Source organism: Marmota flaviventris, chromosome 11, assembly GCF_047511675.1.
Source record: "Marmota flaviventris isolate mMarFla1 chromosome 11, mMarFla1.hap1, whole genome shotgun sequence".
NCBI classification, from domain to species: domain Eukaryota; kingdom Metazoa; phylum Chordata; class Mammalia; order Rodentia; family Sciuridae; genus Marmota; species Marmota flaviventris.
Window position 1 is genome coordinate 51626553 of NC_092508.1, and position 16585 is coordinate 51643137.

General features: G+C 39.2%; 1 protein-coding gene across 1 annotated transcript in view; it reads left to right on the forward strand.

Annotated features, from left to right (window-relative positions):
• The first annotated feature begins 12248 nt into the window (after window positions 1-12248).
• Cerkl (CERK like autophagy regulator) overlaps window positions 12249-16585 on the forward strand; it is a 109245-nt gene continuing 104908 nt past the window's right edge. Inside the window, 1 exon segment of the mRNA XM_071619009.1 lies at window positions 12249-12486. Coding sequence (XP_071475110.1) covers window positions 12249-12486 — 238 coding nt within the window.

The following is a 16585-nucleotide window of genomic DNA, read 5'->3' on the forward strand; positions in this document are numbered from 1 at the left end:
TGATGTGATTCTGCAATTTGTATTTGGGGTAAAAATGGGAGTTCATAACTCACTTGAATCAAATGTATGAAAGATGATATGTCATGAGCTTTGTAATGTTTTGAACAACCATATAAAAAAATAAAAAAAATAAAGTATTAGGTGAATCTGGTTTAGACAGAAAGTAATGAAATTTCAGTAGTGAAGTAGAAACTGACAGTTCTTTGCAAACAATACTGATGGTTGAATATGACCGATATTGGATTTTGAAATGTAAATCTTTGTTTTACATAAAATCATATCAACTCTATTAAAAATTTAAATATGAATTCTTTGAAAAAAATAAATATATATTGCCAGTGGGGGAATATATATAATATATATTATATAGAAAAGAATATTATGACTCTTCTCACCCCTCTTCTACCTAAAAATCCAGAACCTCAGAATGTGAACTTTTTGAGAAATATTATCTTTCTAGATGTAATTAAGATGTAAGATGAAAATTAGGATGAAGTCATGTTGGATTAAGGTGGATATTAAATCCAGTCATTGATGTCATTATAAGAGGACAGGATATGTAAATGCACAGTTTGAAGAAAGAGTGGCATGTGGAGATGAAGAAAGAAATTGGAGCAACTGTCTATAGACCAAAAGACTTCAGGGATTGTGGGTGACCACCAAAAACTAGGAGACAGGAATGAACAGACTCCCACTCTCAGTTTCCAAGAAGAACTCACCCTTATGTTGGACTTCTGGTCTAAACCTATGATACAATGCATTTATGTTGTTTTAGGCCACTCAGTTTGTGGTAACTTGTTATGTCAGCCCTTGCAAGTTAGTATATATGTTAAGTCTACCATAAACTGATATTATATGTAGGAAAATTTGTTCAAATTCTTTTAAAAATATCACTGGGAACACTTAATGACATGAGAGATAACTACCATCATATTTGAGTGAGTACTAGGTTTGATATTTGAACAAGTTGGCCAATAATAGCTATTTAATAAACATCCAAATTACATATAAGTATTTTTATTCATATGAATAAACTTAAATTGACATCTATATTTAACCAAGGGTGACCTAAAAAATCCCTATTCTGTATTTTTAAAACATACCAAGGGCTGGGGATGTGGCTCAAGCGGTAGTGCACTTGCCGGGCATGCGTGCAGCCCGGGTTCGATCCTCAGCACCACATACAAAGATGTTGTGTCCACCGAGAACTAAAAAATAAATATTAAAAAAAATTCCCTCTCTCTCTCTCTCTTTTTTTTTTTAAATTTAGTTGTAGTTGGACACAATATCTTTATTTTGTTTATTTTTATGTGGTGCTGAGGATCAAACCCAGGGCCCTGCACATGCCAGGCGAGTGCTCTACCACTGAGCCACAACCCCAGACCCTCTCTCTTTTTAAAAAAATATTTAAAAAAACATACCAAATATCATTTTTCATTTAATCGTCATATGAAAAATGCCACATATATTTGATTTGTGGGACAGCATGTATATAAATAAATAGAGCCTCTGAAAAAACAAAATTTTGACAACATGCAAAATTATATAATTGTTTACAAGTAAATTTAAAGTGCCACCACTTCTAAAAGTTGTATTCCCCTTTTCAGGTCTTTTAGGACCACGAGTCAGTACTCACCTCATAAGCTTAAAATTCAGAGGCTAAGACTCCATCCTCAGTTGGGGGCTCTACATATGATTATTTGACTGTTCCCATTGGTCTAAACACAAGTTGGTTTTTATTTTCTCTGAAGACATTCACTTAATCAAAAGTGTTGCTTCTGTCTCTCATTTGCTTTCTTTCTAGTTTCTTGCTCACTCTTACTCAAACATGAGTAAGAACATGAACAAGGGGGAGGAGCTGCTTCTTGCTTTATATGATTTGAGCTGCTGAGTCTCGTCTTTATCCAATTTAGTTTTATTTTTTAAGCCAGTTTGAGTTGGACTTTTTTTGACACACACAATGAGAATTGCCTGATAAAAGAGAGACTGTAATTTTGTTGTTGGTTGGTCATCTTTGTACACTAAGATGAAGAAAACACTGGATCTAGGGAAGATGAAATTGAGTTAAGGTGTGGGTATGATTGATTGAGAAAAGTGTTGGGTAATGTAAAGGACAGGCCATAGGCAAACAATTACATGGAATAAGAAGAATACTTCTTTCAAGAGACAAGTCAGGATGGGAAAGAGAAGTTTAGGAGAAAAGGTAAGAAAGTAGTGGGAATTTATGCTTCTGAAGAATTTTATAATAGAATTTCATGAAGATAGAGGCATGTTCATCCTCTAACTGAGATGGAGTTTGTCAACTTTTCATTACTGTGACCAAAATAACTAAAGAGAATAAGTTGGAGGAGGAAAAGCTTATTTTAGACCATGGCTTCAGAGTTCTGAATATGTGCTCAACTGACTTCATTGTTCTGGGTCCAAGTGAAGCAGAACATCATGGCACAGGAGAGCTACTCAGCTCGTGGCAACAAGGAAGTAGTGAGAGAGCAGGGGGTGGCAGGGACAAAATGTAAACTCCCAAGCACCCCTGGTGACCTACTTCCTCCAGCCATATCCTGCCTGCCTATACCTCTAGTAATCACCCAGTTAATCCATTCAAATTATTAACCCCCTCATAAGGATCAATCCATTGATTAGGTCACAGCTCTCATAATCTAATCATTTCACCTCCTGCATTAGCACAGTAGCTTTAGGGGGACACTTCATACCAAAACCATAATGGGGTTGAAGGAGAACACCAGAGGTTTAGATTATCTTCTCTGGGGATCAGAAGGGGAGGCTCCATTAAGACTAATCAATATTAGTACAATAGGGCTTAGGGCCAAGCAAAGTTCAGAGACCATGATATTACAGTAGTTTGTCATAACCTCAGTCTATCTTCTACAATAACAGCTTTCAGTGGCCCATATTTCAGTGTGAGAAAAGCAGATAGATGCAGTATTTTATGGGGTTTGGACAAGAGAGATGAAAGTGCTGCTGAGAGAGAAGCTGAAGTGATATGACACAGGACCCGGTAAAGGAAAAGTGAATCCATCTGGTATATGGACAAAGATGGCCCCAACAATTCTGTAGTAACTTGGAAGACAAAATATACCTAAGGAGCTTCTATATCCAGCTACAGATATTTTCAGCAGAATATTGCAACTGCTAAACAGTTTCTTTTAGCCACAAAAGAAAGTTTTTCAAGAGAGAAATGAGCAAGCATAATAAAGATGTAGAGAGCACAGGATGGACTCCCTGGATAGAAAAATATTCTAAAAGCAAGAAATGACCCCAAAGATGAAAAGCAGGGTGCTTACCGATAAATATGTGTCCAATCAAGCTCCAATCAAGGGTGCAGATAGAACACACAGCTTACCTATTCAAAAATATTCCTGTGAATTCCTATGAACATATACCACAATAACCTGACTTGAACCCAAAGTAGACAGAAACCAGTCTTGAAGAGATTTATAGGAATAACTTTTGTATGATATGATACTTTATATATTTAAATGCCACATTGTATATGTTTGTCTTCAGTTCTCTCATACAATAATCTGACACCAAATGTCTGGGTACTTTCATACCAACCAGTTTTCCAATTTTTGGTGGACACTGACTGGATGTCCTACAATTTAACTTAATTCTGGCACTACTCAGAATCAGTGCAGAACCACAGTCTAATGGTTCAGTCCCACCAGACTGCCCTCCTCTGCAGATGTCATTTGCAAGTCCAGGTTTCCTGTACTCTAAACTGACTGGCTACAAATTGAAGGAATGTCCTCCTTAGTTCAATAATTTGCTAGAATTGCTTACAAGACTCAGGGGAAAGTTTACTTATGTTTACCAATTTACCATAAAGGATACAATTCAGGAAGAGACACATAGTGTATGTGTTAGGGGAGTTTCCACATCTTTTCCAGGTACATGGCCCTCTCAGCACCTCCATGTGTCACTAGCTCTCTGAACTCCTTCTTTTAGGGGTTTTATGGAGGCTTTATCATGTAGGCATGATTAACTAAATCACTAGCCAATGATGATTAATATTATCCCCTGTCCTCTCTCAGAGGTCAGGGATGAGGCTGAAAAGTTCCAACCCTCTAATCACATGATTAGCTTTTTGGGTGCACTGTTCTTAGGGGTATTCCAAAAGTCATCTCATTAACATAAACTCAGTTATGGTGGACAGAGGTTTGCTATAAATAACAAAAGACATCCCTTTAACCTTTATCTCTGTGAAGCTACATCAGGAGCCAGATATAAAAGTCTAACCAAATAGAGAGCTCAAAGCATTTGACAATAACTGCTAACAATGCTGTACTGTAGAAACTCTTTTTAAAATATTGTTTTTAGTTGTAGATGGACACAATACCTGTATTTGTGTGTGTGTGTGTGTGTGTGTGTGTGTGTGTGTGTATGGTGCTGAGTATCGAATCCAGTGCCTCACATGTGCTAGGCATGTGCTCTACCAGTGAGCTGCAACCCCAGCCTTGTACTGTAGAATCTTAAGTTAGGTATAACCAGGCACACAAAGGAAATAAAGAAAGAAAAGAAAGTAAGAAATAAAACAACCTCTTAAAGAAAAGTTCCCATTTTTGCTTTAAACACTTTTATAGAGATGATATCCTAGTACCCTAGCATATTTCTGGAAGCCACCAGAAATATGTGGAGTCCTTTTTACCACATGGGGATTTTAAAGTAGACAGTTGCAAAACCCCTGATATCTTAATGACATCACATGGGATGAGCAAACCCAGGAACAGTCTGACTCCAGACTTCTTGATAAATTTTTTGGTTTTTTTTGCATTAGAGATTGAACCCAGAGCCTCACACATGCTAGGAAAGCAACGAACCACATCCCCAGCCCTTTTTACTTTTTATTTAAGATAGGGTCTTGCTAAGTTACTCAGATTGGCCTGGAACTTGGGATCCTCTTGTCTCAGCTCTCCCAAGTAGCTGGGATTACAGGCATGCAACACTATGTCCAACTAATATCTTTTTATGTGAGAAATAAAATATTATTTAAAAACCACTGCTATGTATATAAGTGGTAGACAGATTCACCCAAAATAGTGACAAATTAATGAAGTAATCATCAAAGACAGTGAATCCAGGATAAACTCTTAAATGCCCAGGAGTGAGAAGGCTGAAAGCAATGATCCATTTTCAATAGTGAGTAGGGGCATTGCATCTTCTCTATAATGCATTTTGATAGCTATAATATAAACTGTACACATAGTGTGGAATTTGAAGATAGATCTCTTATTTAAATTTCTGATTTCATTTGTGTGCCTGGTTATACCTAATTTAAGATTCTACAGTATAGTATTGCTAGCAGTTATTGTCAAATGCTTTGAGTTGTCTATTTGGTGAAAATACATTTGAAATTTTGACTACAAGTTTATGAACATCAGAACCCACCTAAGAAGGGGGCTTTTTAAACACTCAAGAAAGGGAGAGAGCCTATTTCATTGTTGCTCATTGAAATGCTAAAGATCACATTGGGTGAGTGAGGTATGTTCTAGAACGTTGCTGAGCAATTTGTTTTAAACAGAGTTTCAGTCTAAGAACAAAAAACCGGCACATGCAAAAATTTTGATGTTATGACTGTGTGATTCTAGGATTTGTTCTATTTTTTTTTCCTGCCATTGTTGCAGGGACATATGGACCTCTACCTTTAGGCAGCAGGAACCAGAGAAGCAGGAACATTCTGACAAAATCTCCACTCAGCATGAGAAGGAAGCAGTCCCCTTGATACCTTGACAACATGCCCATTTAGCATCAGAAATAGCCAAGAGGCGGACACAACTAAAACTCACCTCACTCAAAATAGATGTTGACATGGAAAAAATAAATATGGCCTGCTGTTGTGGATTTTTATTCTCACCCATAAGGCATAATGGGCTCAGCGATATCAAAAATCAATACAGGAGTTCAATTTGAAAAGTTAATTTATTCATCACGCATTCAACACATTTATTGAGCATCTGTTATATCAAAAGCATTGTTCTGAACACAAGAGATAGAGCCATAAATAAGCAGACGAGGTCATTGCTTTCACAGAGTTACTGCCAATTTGATGGAAGAGGGAAGACAGAAATAAGTAAACAAATAAATCAACTGCATACTTTTATGTAGCAAAAAGTGAAATGAAGGAAAAAACATTAAGTAGGGATCAGCTTTTACTTGGTTGGACAGGAAAGATATTCTGAGTGGATAAGGTGACATCAGATACTGAGCAAAGCCAGGCCAGACTGATGTGTGTTGAAGGCACTACCTGGTGCATATGCTCATGTCAGTATATACTGAGTCATAAAATAATTTCAAAAAGAGCAATGCAACATAGAAAATGAATGGGACTGTATCCTCTGAGAAGAACCATGCCCTAAAAGGAAAAGGAATTTAAAAAAACAGCTTTCCATAACAATTAAAGATTTCAGAATAAAGTTAATGATGGACTGTGGAAGTTGGTCATCTCTTTTGGACTATCTCTCTGCAATTGCCCATAATCTATCACTATGATACAGTTTTCCAAATGTTGAATTTTCATTTTGGTTTCTTCCCCTTTTTTAGTTTTTTTCACCTATTTTAAATTTCTAGTATTACTCTTTGTAATTTTCTCCGCTGCATGTTTTATCTTCACATCATTTTCATTGCCATACGTAATCCATTTTGTAAAGATTTTTAGAGACTTCTAGTTTGTTTACACATTTTTAAAAAATTGACTACAGTTATCATAATGTTGACTTTGTGTGTAAACAATGTGCGCCTAAAAACACTGAAACTTCCTCAAAAAATGAACAGCTCTCTGTTTTGTACATCTGCATTTGGGAAAGATTTTCCTAAGATCTCAGCTCTTTGGGCAACTATATATGTGAAGGGACCCATTGTAGTTTTCAACTGACATCATCGAAAGACTTAGATTGTCTGTCACAGTATTTCAAATGACTGCAGTCACAAATCTAGGTGCACACAATTACGAGTTATAGTGCTGGACATTTGTACATTTCACTTTTTTCATATATTTTATTATGAATATGGCTTGTTTGCTCATAAGTGCTATAACTGTGCAACTATTTTTAGTACACCTGTTTATGCTTGCCAAAGTGTGTTATTATTACCTATTTTATTATAGAGTGGCCTATGAAGTATTCACTCATATCTTCATGTTTCTCAAATACATCCCTTTTAAAAATGTAAATAAATATATTTAAAATTCTTGAAATTATTTTTTTCCAAAATTATGCTTTGGGGATCTTTTAGGATTTAAGCCTTTAGGAATTTTCATCTTTTAGGAATGTCAACATTTAGTTCTTTGTCTTTTGGGATTTTGGTCCAAAACTGATTCCTATAAATAAACACGTGAATGCATAAAATTACTTTCAAAAAATCTTTCAGGGAGCTTTCTAAACATTGTTTTTCTTGCACTGGTGTAGCTTGAGTATTTGTTTCCAGAGCATTAAACAGCAAGGGTCCAGGTTTAACAGTCAAATAGTCACTTTATGTTTAGGGATTTGGTGAAGTCAAGAGACAGTGTCTCCATCCCTGTTTTTTAGAAATCCAAGTCTAAAAGGAAGACCATGAAAATCTCTGCTATTTTAACATTTTTAGTAGGCCATTAAGTATGCTCTGCAAACAAAACACCGAAGTTTCCAGGAGAAGCAAGGCAAAGCTCAGGGACCTTACACCATGAGTCAGCCTCTTGAAGCCACCTTCTCAGTGCCACAGATGGAGGCTGATGAGTCTGTACCCAACAGAGATAGTGCAATGGGGGAAGTAGGTGTAGTTCTGGTCCAGACCTACTGGTATAGATCTGCACTTTGGCCAGTGGATATTCAATCCTATGTCACTCCCTTTGGTCTCCCAAGTCTGCTGGCTTCCAGGTTTGGAGTTTGTAAGGCAAACAATTGAATGCTTATGGCTATCAAATTACCATCAACATAAATCCTTTTCAAACTCTAGTCTACAGTATGTATTTTATTAAGGAGTGGTCACTGGAGGTGGAATAAAATCCAAGCTCACACCATGACCTGTGCGACCACATGTGCTTTACTTCCTGCCCACCTGCTCAAACCTATCTTCTATTATGTTTCTTCCATTCTTACCCATGTGTCCTACATCACTGGCCCTTATGCTCTTCAAATAGCTAAGCCATTTCTCATTCGGGGTCTTTGCTGTTGCTGTTTACTCTGCCTGGTACACTTTTCCAGTAAATTATATAATTAACTTTTCATCTTACTGCATGCATTATTTTTGAAACAATAATTTTGCTAGCTTTTTCAGGCAAATGTGGCTTTAATTCATTAAAACTTCCTGGAATTTCCTCAGATAGAAGAAATGCCAATGCAGACAAATGACAAATTCTAAAACCAAAGTTTTTGTCATTGACATAGGCAAGAAATGAATGGACAATCCCGTTCTCAGAGTTTGGCTTTCTATCCCTTTTTATGCAGCTCCCCGCCCCCCCCCCACACACACACACATTTTTTTTCCCCATGGAAATTATGGTCTTGGGGATTTGGGGCTTTCAGGATTTATCATTTGGGATTTTAATCTTTCAGGATTGGGATTTTTGGGATTTTAGTCTTTAGGGATTTTAGACTTTATAGATTTTGATCTTTCAGGATTTCAACATTTAGGATTATGGCATTTGGGATTCTATGTTTTGGCATTATGATTGGCACCAGCATGGATCGCTTATGGGACAACTGATCTTCAGGAACTAAGGGGAAAAATTGAAGTAGCTTGGGTTTGTTATATATAAATGTTGAAAGAATTCATTCATTCTTTCAGATTTTTTTAGCACTCTCTATGTATTAGGATCTGTACTAGATTCTGGGAATTTAACAGTAAATAAGATAAACTCTGTGCTAATAAGGAGTTTATACTCTAACAATAACAACATTCGATGCTTATATTCAATACCCAGCACATTGACTCTTTCAGTAGGGAAGCTGGACCAATAAAGAAGTTAACATACAAGAGATAATAATAATTGCTGTAAAGAAAAATAAAGAAGGGCATGGTACAGAAATGAATACAACCTGAACATGTTTATGTTCCAATCCTCAGATCCTGTGATATGTTATTTTATATGGCAAAAGGGACTTTGAAAATGTAATTGAGTTAAGGATATTCATGTAGACCTAATGTAATCAATCATAGGATATCAGAAGGAGAGAGAATGACCAAAGTCAAAAGTCAAAGAAAAAGAGAACTAAGGACAGAAACAAAGAGGGCAGAAGGTACCTAACAGGTGGCTTTGAAGATGGAGAAAGGGGCTATGAGCAAAGAAACACAGATGATCTCTAGAAGCTGGAAGGAGTGCATTCTCCCCTGGAGCCTCCAGAAGGAATGCCTCTTGGCTGACACCTTGATTTTACTCCAGTGAAGTTGATTTGGATTTCTGACCTCCAGGAATATAAGATAATATTATGTGTGTGATTTTTTTAAGCACTGAGTTTGTTGTAATCCATTTACAGCAGCAGAAAACCAATACACAGTGTTAGAGAAGGTAGATTATTGGGGTTACTCAGAAATGGCCTCTTGAGGAGGTGACATTAAGCAGAAAAGTGTGCAAAGTGGGGAGTAAGACATTTGGCTGGCTATGGGAGTGGGCAGGGGGAGCATTCTAGCCAACAGGAACAGCAAGAGATAATGCTCCAAGAAGGAAGTATGCTCAGTGTGTCTGAGTACCAGAATGAACAAGAGGAAGAAGTTAGTAGATACCTTAGGGAGGTAGATGGAGGCCAGATTATGTAGAACTTTGTAGCTTTGCTAAGCATTTTGATTATATTCCAAGAGTGATGAGAAGTCACTGGAAGGTTATAAGCAGGGAGTGACATGCTCTTGTCACTTTTAAAGACATGATACAAATGCTAAGTGGAAAATAGATTCTGAGCTGGAAGTATCAATACACCTGAGAGGTGCAGAACCATAGGCTAAGATGAGAGGAGGCTGAAAAGAGTATATATTGAAGATGAAGTGGACCAGATTTGCTAGTTGATTGGAAGTGAAATATAAGACAAAGTGGGAGATAAGAATGATATCAGAGAGTCTGATAACACTATTTGCTGATTCAAAATATTCTGGGACTATGACGAAAAATCATGAATTTTGTTTTAGATGCTATTGGATAAGTCAGTAGAGGTGTCAGTTTGGCAGTTGGACATAATATCTAGAGTTCAGGAGATTAAATTGGATGGATGCCATCTCTTTTGCAGCATAGGTAGTGTATAAAGCATGGAACTGACGTGTGTCAATCTTGAGCACAGGGCTCTGGGGCATTGCACTTTAGTTCCCTGGAAGAGGGCATCTCATCTATTGGGGAAAAAATGGAACATGGTCCTTATTACTTCCATATTTAAGACAATTCCATGCCAATGTTTTTGACTTCTGGCCTGACTGAAGCTTGAAAAATGGCAACTTGGCCCTGTGCAAAGGTCTTAAGAAGTAGTCATTGCCTTGGCCTATTTGCCCTGGCTCTCAGTGAGCTTTTAAAATGCCAGTGAGCTCTAATCCTGTTGATTGACCCACAGCTGTGAATACAAGATGCTGACTCCAGAAGTGCAACTCATTCTGGAAAGGGCACCATCCCTTTCCCACTAAGGACTGCTGAGAGAGCCACCTGAAGTCTGCATAGGCTTAGCAGCAGCTGCACTTCTACTCAATCAGATCAAACTGAAGTTCTTTTTTGCTTCCCGAGGAACCCTGGGTATTTGTTTTTAGAACACTGAACAGTAAGAATCCTCGCTTAACTGACACACAAGTGCTTTATGTTTGAAAAGGATTTGGCCAGGCCTATGTCTTACCAGAATGACTGGAAAAACTCCTGTTACAGTTATGTTGTCTTTCTGAATTTGCAGTGTGACGGTGAGGACAAGAAGAGAAGTGGCTGCCTATCTAATGGAATTATTTTGGCACTAGCACACCAGTACTAGATTCACAACTCTCTTTAACTCCTGAAATTTTCCTAGAATTATAATGACCCTATATAAAGCCTCCTGCTTTACCTCCCAGTCCTAACTGGGGACTAACTTTCTCCCTGCATGCTTCCCCACCACAAATTGCTCCCTGTGTTGTTACATTTCTTAATGCAGTTATTCTCAGCCTTTGCTAAACACTGGAATCACCTGGGGAACTTTAAAAAATCCTGAAGTCCGGGTCCTATTCCCAGAGATTCCAACTTAATTGTCTTCCAGTGTGGCCCAGACAATTGGATTCTTAAAAGCTCCCTAGGTGACCCACATATAGCCAGGATTGAGAACCACAGGCCTCCAGACTCTGTTTTCCAGATTAACAACAACAACCACCATCACAACAACAAAAATCGAATTTTAGGAACCCAAACTATGAAGGTTAAAAGTGAAGGCCCCAGGGCTTCTCTTCTTTTACAGGTGACATTACTGAACAGCAGTAGCCTTTTGAAGAACAAATGCTGCTGCTTGTCATCTCTACAATACTGCCAGATCCAAACAAAGGCAAGAGAACAGAGAAGGTAATATCTTGGGAAAGGTAGGACCCTATATGCTAACAGCATGGGGACACCTTCCTTTAAAACTAAATTTGTCAGAAGCAAATTTGTGTATGCAAAGCAGAAGTTTCAGGAGGTGAGTTCCCACTCTGTCCTAACTGTCTACAGATTATCTCTCCTAGGCATGCAAAAGGAGCCATCACGTAGCACCTCTGCTCTTCAGGAAGCTCACTGGAAAGGAGGTGGACAGAACCTTCCACACTTGCAACTCAAAATGTGCTCTATGGCCAGCAGCCTTCAACTTCGTCTAGTAGCTTCTTAGAAATTTAGTATTTGCTGGGGCTGGGGTTGTGGCTCAGTGGTAGAGTGCTCGCCTAGAAATTTAGTATTTGGGGCCCCCTTCCAGACCTATTCAGTAAGAATCTGCATTTTAAGAAGATGCCCATGCAATATGCAATTCAAAGTTCGACAAGCATTGGTTCATAGGACTCCAGGTAATGCAACGCGCCTAATTCTTTCGAACACCCGAGGCCCAAATGGAGGCAGTCACTTATTTCTCCTCCCGGAGTGGATAGTCTTGTGGTGAGTGGTGGAGAAGCTTGGCAGGACAAGGTGCAGACTAGGTCCAGGGCGGTTCCTCCCGCGCCACGCCTCACTCCTGGGTCTCAGCGGGACGCGCTGTTGCTGTGGCAGCGCCCGGACGCAGCAAGAGCAGTGGCTGCTGTGTTCTCCTCCTCTTACTCCAAAGGCCTCCCTGGACCCCAAACTCGGGCCCAGCCTCGGCTCCTCCATGCCACGGAGGAGACGTCAGAGCCGGGTGAGCGCCCAGGAGGGCGGCCGGGAGGAAGAGGCGCCCCCGGAGGTGTCAACCTTGCCCTCAGCGCAGTCGCAGCCCCCACAGAAGTTCCAAGAGACCGCCGATCCGGTTTTGCTCCGGGGCATCTTCGAGATCGGGAGGGGCAGCTGCGACGTGGTACTGAGCCAACGGGCCCTGAAGTGGTGGCCCATTCAGCCCGAGCGCCCGGCGGGTGAGTGCCAGTCCCGGTGCCACAGTCTCCCAGGCGGCGTAGTCTCGGGTGCTTCTGCCCCGCCTCCTCTTCACTCCTCTTGCCTCCCTCCTCCTGCTGTGCCCCGGTAGGCTACAGTGTCCTCGACAGCGCTTCCTCCCTCCCAACTGGGGAAATGTGTGCAACTCCCCTGTCTCCACCAGCTAGGCTTTCCCTTCCCAGGCCACTTCCCGACAGACGTCATGCTCAGTTCCTGCAGAGCGCAGAGAAACTTGAACCCGCAAGGGGAAGTGATTTACAAGTGGTGGGGGGAGGTGATTTACAAGGGGGGAGGACGCCAACTACTCCACCCCACCAAATTGACGCTTCAGTCCAACTTCTGAAGGTACACTAATAGTATAAACCGTTCACAAAGTGTCTAATACATGGGTTCTGAGTCCAACTCTCATTTTAATGTCTCATAACCCCAATATTTTGGGGTTCCGGGATTTGCCCACCCTCACATTGGTTGCCACTGTGGAGCTTGTTCAGGCTGTCTAGAAACTCGATTTTGGGTGTTAACTCAAAATCTGGTTTCCTTGGATTTGCCCTTACTCATTTAAAATTTTAGTGCTATAATACTGCAGTTTACAATAGAAATATTTCAAGTCTTAACCCAGAGATGACTCAGTAGAAAACGTTGGAATTCGACACATAAGCCTGTTTTAGTTAAGTACAACACTACAAAAATTTTTAAAAATTGCCTTTCCCTATTGGTAAACTAGACATCATGGGCTGTTTATGTTATAGAAAGCAGCAGTCACTGTTCTAAAGTTTCTTGTTCAAAAGTCTAACAAAATGAAACCCTCTAGTTGGAACCCAGCATGGGTTGTGGGTGGGAATTCTGTATGTGCTGTCTGTCATGCCCCTTACTGAACTAAATCTATCTTTGACTTTGATTAAAATGTTTTCAGGTGTTTTGAAAACCAAAGTGATTTATTTTCTCCAACCTTTGAAGTTAAAAGCCAGCTGGATGACTATGGAATTATTCTGTGAGTCTTTAAGTTAGCTTAAGTTATGTGATATAGAAGTTTATAATCAGAACCCTAAGAGCCAATTTAACCTACAGTAAAGCTGAAATACTATAGAATTAGAATTAGACATTGTGTGATGAGAAACCATACAAATCAATGTTTCAGTGCTGGTACATGGAAAAGCAAATAATGACATGAAAAAAGAAATGTCATTTTATATTGAGTGGTGATTGAGGAAAGATAGGTTTAATTAGTTCTCCTGGTAATGGAGTTTAAAAAGACAACTTGACAGTTTCATAACTCTAAAGGTTCCAATACTGATTCTTTAGTTTCACCTGAAAACCTTTTGGTTTTCTTTCCTTTATATGAGTGTACTACTTTTTCTTTGTAATTAATGCCTGGCTTTTAAACCACTTTGGGCCTCTAAATTTGGAGCCACAGAAGTTGAATTAATTTAAACTGAACAATGAAAACTAATGAATGAATTTGATTGGAACTGGTGAATTTGGTCAGAAAATGGAAGAGAAAACATATCAAAGTTATGGTACTTGGGAGGACATGGAATGATAGGATAAGGTGCAGGAGACCATGTCCATTGATGGTTGATGGGTGACTTGCTGTCCCAGGAAAGGATAGGATGAAGATGTAGAAAGGTCTCTGGGCATTATTAGATCAAACATATGAAATATTTTAAGTCCACCCAGTTTTAAACCTCATAGTGTCTTAGTTGTTTTCACTGAGATAAGATACCATGCAATCTTTTCCTGATTTCCTATCTTGAGCAATGTGAGCAAAGACACTGAAGTGTTTTATGAGGGCTATCACGGCCAAAATTGTGACTAATTGATGGTCTTGCTGGCAGAGTAAATGAGGATAACTATAGTGATTTATGTGCTCTTTATTGGGTTCAAGGGTAACTTGGAATAATGACTGTTACCCTTCCTCACAGAAGTGAGGCTTGTGTGGAGAGCATAAGTCAAGGTGGGAGGTTCAGAAGCATTAGCACTCATCTTTGGTATTATTTTTTAATGGAAGCAATGTTTTTAGTATATTAGTTCTAGTCAATGAATATGTTAACCTAATCAGCAGTTACTCTATTAATGGATATTTGGTACTTATGCTAAGGTGCTTTGCTAGATGCTGTGAAGATGAAAAATGATCTGGTATATTTTCCTTCAGGAAATTGTACTTTACAGGAAAGACATGTGACTCCAATAAAACCCTGTGTCACCAAACATTAGGAAACTAATAACTTTTTTTGTTAAGTGATATAAAGATCCGTAAGTTGTGGGCCCTGCCTCTAAGTATTTCAATGTGTTTAGAGGGGAGGAATATGTTTTTGACAGGACTCTGATCGTGCAGAAACAATTTGCTGTTTAAGTCACTACTCTCCCCCTCAAAAAAATAGCTGAAAACTGTTTCATGAAGGGTTGTGGTTTTGTATTATTTTCCTAGGGTTGTAGTAACAAATCAGTACAAATTTGGTGGCTTAAAATGCAGGACTGTATTTTTTTTTCATAGTTTTGGAGGCTACAAGTCATTTAAGATGTCATTAGGGAGCTGGGTGCAGCTTGGGTTAAGTGCTTGTTTGGCGTGTGTGAGGCCTGTTTTCCATGTCCACCCTCCTTCTGAAAGCTTGAGTGGGTCCTCCTTTGCCTCCTTCAGTTCTGGTGGCTTCTGGTATTCCTCAGCTTGTGGCAGCAGAACTGTTGGCTGTGTCTTCACAAGGCCTTCCCCTCCTTCTCTGCATGCCCTATTTGTAAAGGCAGAAATTATTGAATTTAAGATTACCCTAAACCCACAGTGATCTCATCTTAAAATCCTTGATTACATGGCAAAGACTTTCTTTCCCAATATGGTCATATCCTGAGGTCCAACTGCATTGGAGTTTTGGGGAACACTTTTCAATGTAGTAAAAATATGTAAAGGGTGTGGGAGAAAAATTTTAGGTTGAAGTAATAAAGGAAGAAAATAAATGGCTGTCTTCTGGGAATAGTGACTGATAGAGCCTGTCAAAGTATAGGAGTAAGAGAATATTTCACGGGCAAATAGACGCCTGAAGACACAGGTAAGAAGTTTGAGTTTTATTTAGTTTGAAGTGTGAAGTTTTCTCCTGATTTTTCTTCTATGTTTATCAAAAACTTTTATCTGAGTCTTTATCCCAATTCCTGCCATTGCTGATGGCCATTGCTCTCTGACCTTCTAGATCTCTTCCCTTTTGGTGACTTTCACCTTCAATCCAGTTTGCCACCTGGCTCCATCTTCCCTGGGACATGGATCAGCCCTCTGTGCAGCAATACCACTAGTCAACCTAGTAGGCATGGGTGATTGTCATCTCTCTTCAAAGCCAGTCCATCCCATCTCTCCCACCTTTTCTAGGCAGTTGGTTGTCTCCTGTCTTGTGCCCTCCTTCTTAGGTCTGCAGCCTTTTTTCTCCTCTAGCTCTTTTACCTCCCATTTTGACCTTCCCTACCTTGATCTTCTAAATTCCTCTAGCTGATGCTCTGCCCCTTCTCACTTGCTTTGAAAAAAAAATGGTTTATTCTCACTGCCTCTTACCTATTCCTCTACCATCTGAGACCTGGTCTCCTTCAATCAAATGGGAAATTTCAGGTTCCACCTATTTGGATTTTTACTTCATTTAACTTTGACTCGGCTCTCTCAGATCTGTGACACCAGGAGCACCACACTTATTGGTTTCAGATGGGATTTCTTTCTGTCTGCTTGTCAAATGTGGCATTACCAATGAATTTGGTCCGATCTGGTTAATTGTGTACTTTCTGATTTGTGTTGCCCAAAATTCTCAACTACCATTAATTATCATCAGAAACACTATAAATTTTGTATATCCATAAGAAAAACAACTTTTCTTGCTCTTGGTCTTGTTCTCTATCAAGAATATGGAAGTTAGTAATTAGTTGTCAGTATATTTAACTTTGTTTCTCAGGTGTATGTAAGTTGTGGTGGAATGTTTAGATGGAGAACTAGAATTTCTTATACCTTACATTGGAATCATGGGATTCCATATAGAAGTAATAAATACTTTGGCTTAATATGTAAAGGACTGATTAGGCAGCCACCTAGAATCTAAATGAGGATTTCAAAGG